Source organism: Cynara cardunculus, assembly GCF_001531365.2.
Source record: "Cynara cardunculus var. scolymus isolate 2C chromosome LG 3, CcrdV1, whole genome shotgun sequence".
Lineage (NCBI taxonomy): Eukaryota > Viridiplantae > Streptophyta > Magnoliopsida > Asterales > Asteraceae > Cynara > Cynara cardunculus.
Window position 1 is genome coordinate 29,275,503 of NC_037530.1, and position 5,303 is coordinate 29,280,805.

The following is a 5,303-nucleotide window of genomic DNA, read 5'->3' on the forward strand; positions in this document are numbered from 1 at the left end:
TAATCTACAATTAAAATAATATATAGTACAAGTTACCAATGCACATTATTACTTTTTCTTTTCATGTTTTCAAGATACTTTTGACATCTTTCACTCATGTCTTCACCCTCTCTTACCTCTATGTATTCTCTCCATCCCCCAATGTGAGATTCAAAATGATATTCACCATGAGTCATTCAACTCTCATTCAATTGTTCTAGAACTCTCGCTCTCGTTCCCGTTTTTGATCTCATGATTCTTTGCTCTTGGTGTAAATCAAACACATTTGTGGAGTCGTTTAAATATGTTGGACTTTAAATATATTAGATTTTAAACTGTCATATAATTTTTTTCATCGATAGATTATAATTGTAACCATAACTCTCATTTATTCAAATTGTATTAATATGTAAAGATCAAATGTAACTTATATCATCGTTAAATCATCTCTAATAAAACCAATGAAACTTCAAAATCGTTAAAATTCACGGCTCTCACCGTATTACGCGGGTACACAACTAGTAAATTTTATAAAATCACGTTTTTTTAATAAGTAATGATTTTTATAAATTATAATATAAAAAAATTGTATGTGGGAATAAATCAATTTTCGGAAAAGGGAAATGGAGAAAAGCCCGCCCAATATAATACTCCCTTTCGGATTTCAAGTCATTTTCAAATTTCTGTTGTCTCTCCCTTCCCTTTTTAAAACCCTAATTGATTCTACTGTACTCTTTCTATACACATATCCTAAATCATCCATATGCTCCATGATTAGGGTTCAATTTGAACTCCATTTTGTTCTGAGTGCTAATGTCTGCTTCCACTGACCTTCCATCAGTATCACCGTCAATAAAGCTCGATTCAGAATCGCGGAAAATACTTGGACCGGCTGGAAACAGAGTTAAAGTTAAAGAAGAGGAGAAGGAGAAGGAGAGTTTGAAGAAGAAGGATTTGGTGGAGAAAAAACCAAAGAGTTTCGTAAAATTAGTGAAGAGATCGCCACAAATTGTTGTTAGGAAGAATGATGAATCTGCAGACAGTTCGTGTTCTTCGAAATCTTCTTCTTCCGATGGTAGTTCTGTGAAAATACCGAGCTTCAAAAAGAGGGAGAAACATGATCCCAACAGGTTGAAGTTGCAAGGAGGCGAAGCTCCCTTAACGACGTTGTCTATTCCGTTTAAACGGTGCGATTGGATCACCCAATTTTCAGGTAAATGAAACTCTAGTTTGAAGATTATACGTTTTTTTTTCTTATACAAAAGTAATCATTTGATAAAAGAATATGTAAAAATACTTATTTTTCAAAACTATTAAAAATATATATAAATTTTAAAATTAAAAGAATCATTTTATAATTATAAAAAACTTAACAAAAGATAATGTAAATTAATATTATAACATCAAATTTGATGTTTTCCAATTCATAATACCAATTTTTTTATATGAAAAATGAAATTTCGTTGAAAATATTTAGGGGCCGTTTAGCAAACACTTACCCGGAAAGTGTTTACCGGCAAAAATTAACACTATCATTTACTTACCGGGTAAGATTTTATCCATCAAAACGGCATTGTATACAATAATTTACGTGGTAAGCGCATTAACCTGGCAAGATTCGTTATCCTCACTTACCGGGTAAGATTCTTGGTCCTTGTCTCGCTTTTATCGGCTAAGATGCTTGGTACTTATCATATTCATCTGATAATGTAATGTGATCTGATAAAGCGTTTGGTGAACGACCTCATAGTGTCAAAAATGGAGTTTGGTAGGAAAGGTGAAGTGCCCATTAAAGAGGGTCTATACTTTTATGGTTTTAAGGTTTATATGAGCTACTTAATTAATGGGAATGATTGTCCAAGATTCAATAAGAATACGGTGTCCTAAAATCACATGTTTGATTCATGTCTAACTAATAATATTAAGACACATTAAATTTTTTATATTTTAGATTTATTTTATTTAAATTTACATTTTTTATTTGACGATATTTTAGATTTATTTATTTAAGGTTACATTCTCTATTTGATGACGTTTATTCATGAGATTGAGTGAGAATATGAGACAATAGATTTTTATCCCAAAATTCCAACCTTCAACAGATTTGCTATAATTCATTTAAAACAGAAAAAAAGAAATCAAAACCTTTGAAAAATTGCATTAACTCCAACTGTGTTCTTCATTTTAGAGATAAGGGGATGCTTGGTAAGAGGTATTAAGCAGTAATCAATGTGAATGCCGTTAAAAGAAACTGTGAGAAGTCATTCCCTGTCATTTTAATTTCATTCCATTTACAATTCTCTGGCATTTTCATTTCCTATCTTTAGGGGCCGTTTACCTAAACACTTACCCGGTAAGCACTTACCGGTAAAATTCAACGCTATCACTTCCTTATCGGGTAAGATTTTATTCACTAAAATGCATCGTGTGCAACGATTTATCCCGGTAAGCGCTAACCATGGTAAGAGTCCTCCTCCTCACTTACCGGGTAAGACCCTCGATTATTGCCTTTGCTCTTACCGGATAAGATTCTTGGTGTTTGCCATATTCATCCGGTAAAGTAAAGTGACTTGGTAAGCGCTTACCCGAGTAAGCTTTTGATAAACGGCACCTTAATCATATGTATAAGCTGGTATTACTAGAAAAAAGTTCTAGGTATGCAGCATATGAATGAAATCAGGTTTAAAACCTAACTATCCATCTATAAAATCCAGATTTTTTAAAGATCCAATTGTTAAAGGTCAAAAAGTATTCTTATTTAAAAACTTTTTTTTATTAACCTGGATTCAACCCGCTATACGAGCCGACTAATTCCAGGGGGACCACCTACTTTGCAGATAGCCCGGAGTCACCTCATTTGAACCTCCATGAGCCACAAGGGGATTTTATTCCTCCTTGGATTTGAACCCGCGACCTCTGATACTTTTGACTTGTGAAGCCAAGCTCAAACCAATCAGGCACCACCCTTGTGGTTTTCTTATTTAAAAACTTGACAACATAGTAAGTAGAAAATTTAAAAAAAGCCAGAAGGCCTCTAACACATAAGCAAAGATGTCATCAAATTACCTTCCTTTAACTAATTAAGAGTGAAAATGGGAGAACATTCCCTTAGACTTCAGTTCAGAATGGAAATGAGTTTGAAACTAGCACCTCTGTTTGCTTTGGCTATAAAAGGGTAATTTGTTTGATGAAATCCGAAACAATAATCGTCAATAGAGAGTGTATATCATATACTGAAAGTTGCACACTGTTGTGAATACGATCATTTTAGCTTGCTAAAAAAGACCGATCTGTTGTTAATCCAACGATGTCACCTTGTTTCTTGCTACTTTATTGTCTGTAGATCCACTTTATGTTTCTTTCCATGATGAAGAATGGGGGGTTCCAGTTCATGAAGACGGGAAGCTGTTTGAACTACTAGTTTTGTCACAAGCATCTGCAGAACTCACTTGGCCAGAAATTCTTTATAAGAGAGATAAATTCAGGTAAACAACTTCAAACTTGTAATATCAATATATCGGTCATTCAATCAGCAGTATGAGAAATGATCATGACTCCTAGAGACTATAATTCAGACCAATACTAACACTCAAATATATTTTTTTCTGGCAGAAAGCTTTTTGAAAATTTCAATCCATCATCCATTGCAAAGTTCCCCGAGGACAGGCTATTGTCGGGCAGGCGAAATGGTGGCCTGTTGCTATCAGAACAAAAACTACGTGCTATCGTGGGGAATGCTGTTGCGCTGCTTAAGGTACTGGTAGTGTCAAAGTGTCTATTAATAGACTTGGAAGTCCTGAATGGGTTTGTTCAAAATTGGCTCAGTTTAGTTTAGATGGGAATGGGTTGGGCCATTGTTTGCTTGCCATTGTTCAGTTTTTTGGGTAACTGTGGGTATCCAAGTCAGCTTACGTGCACGGACTAATTCCCCATGCGACCACAAACAGCCTGGAGTCATCGCATCACAGGTGAAGCTCCATAGCCACAAGGGTTTTGGCAGCGCTTGGTTTCAGAGGAGGATGAGATTTCCACCACATCCCCTTGAACTTTAACCGGTATGCCACAACCCAAGTGCTTCCCATGGTCAGCTTTGCGGTTGTCTAAACTGGTGAAATAAGTAGGCCTGGCCACCTATGGCCCATGCCAAATGGGTTGGTTCAAATTGGCCCATTTACACTATGCAAACGGTTTGGCCACAGTCAGTCTGTGGGTCGCCAGGCTGCATGCCCTTGTCCAAATGCATTGGTCCTATCTTGACCCAGTTGGTTTATATGCAAACGGTTTGGCCATGATTTAATTTTGGGGTAACAGTTAGTGTGTGAGCCAACTTGTTTCGACTAATCCCATGGGTACTAAAGTTAACAATTGGGCAAACCTTCACGTGCTCTGAAAGGACTCGAACTAATAACCTATGGGGAGCAAACCCAAGATCTTATAGTTGGTTTGTGGGTGGTTCAAGTCCGACCCATTTGCTATAGATGCAGGTGGATTGGGCTATGGTCTATTGGGTTAATTTCTGTAGTTTAGTGAAGAGGTCAACATGGCCAGAGGTTTGACTTAAGCATAGAACCAAGAGACTCATGTGGTATACTTGTAAATGATATACAATTCATCTAATTTTCTGCAGATCCAGCAAGAGTTTGGGTCCTTCAGCAGCTACTGCTGGCGCTTCCTAAACCACACACCGATAAAGAATGGATTTCGGTATCGTCGTCAAATACCAACTAAAACACCAAAGTCAGAAGCGATGAGCAAAGATATGATGCAAAGAGGGTTTCGTTGTGTGGGTCCTATCGTCGTCTATTCGTTCATGCAAATATCTGGTATGGTCAATGATCATCTCATATCTTGTTTTAGATACATGGAATGCAATAGCATTAATGTCATAAAAGATCCAAAACAAGAAACCGATGATTTAGATGAATGATTGAAGGGTTGAAATGGTGTTTGGTAGTGTTGTGTGTGATATAAATTTAAGAGTAATTGAGAATGTTGATATTAGAGAAAATGGGTCATGTGTGTTTAGAGGGGTTTTCTTGTGTAATAAAAAGAATAAAGGGTTTGTGGTGTTTATGTGTTGTGTTGTAGCCTTAATGATTGAATTATTTGTGTGGTCAGACACATGAGACATGCTCAGCTGTTTTGCCTGATTAGGCAACATGTTTGTGTCTCATGTATGGTCAACACCAGGGTCTATTACTCTAAATATATATATGCAGACACAGAGGGAGAGAGAGTTATGGAGCAAGGTTTAAACGAGAACAATAATTAAATAAAAGAACATGAAAATGATCAAATCACATGCAAAATCACGTAAATCATTT

At 36.2% G+C, this 5,303-nt stretch overlaps 1 protein-coding gene across 1 annotated transcript; it reads left to right on the plus strand.

Moving 5' to 3' along the window:
* Positions 1-717: 717 nt before the first annotated feature.
* On the plus strand, positions 718-5,048 carry LOC112510153 (DNA-3-methyladenine glycosylase 1). The gene is made up of 4 exons (XM_025115467.1): positions 718-1,192; positions 3,323-3,464; positions 3,592-3,733; positions 4,607-5,048. The coding sequence occupies exons 1-4, from the start codon at positions 793-795 to the stop codon at positions 4,904-4,906; spliced, it is 984 nt and encodes a 327-aa protein (XP_024971235.1). The 5' UTR covers positions 718-792; the 3' UTR covers positions 4,907-5,048.
* The last annotated feature ends 255 nt before the right edge of the window (positions 5,049-5,303 follow it).

Coding starts and splice junctions, on each gene's coding strand:
- LOC112510153 (XM_025115467.1), top strand. CDS start 793: ATGTCTGCTTCCACTGACCTTCCATCAGTATCACCGTCAATAAAGCTC. Junction 1,193..3,322: donor TTGGATCACCCAATTTTCAG/GTAAATGAAACT, acceptor TATTGTCTGTAG/ATCCACTTTATGTTTCTTTC. Junction 3,465..3,591: donor TATAAGAGAGATAAATTCAG/GTAAACAACTTC, acceptor TTTTTCTGGCAG/AAAGCTTTTTGAAAATTTCA.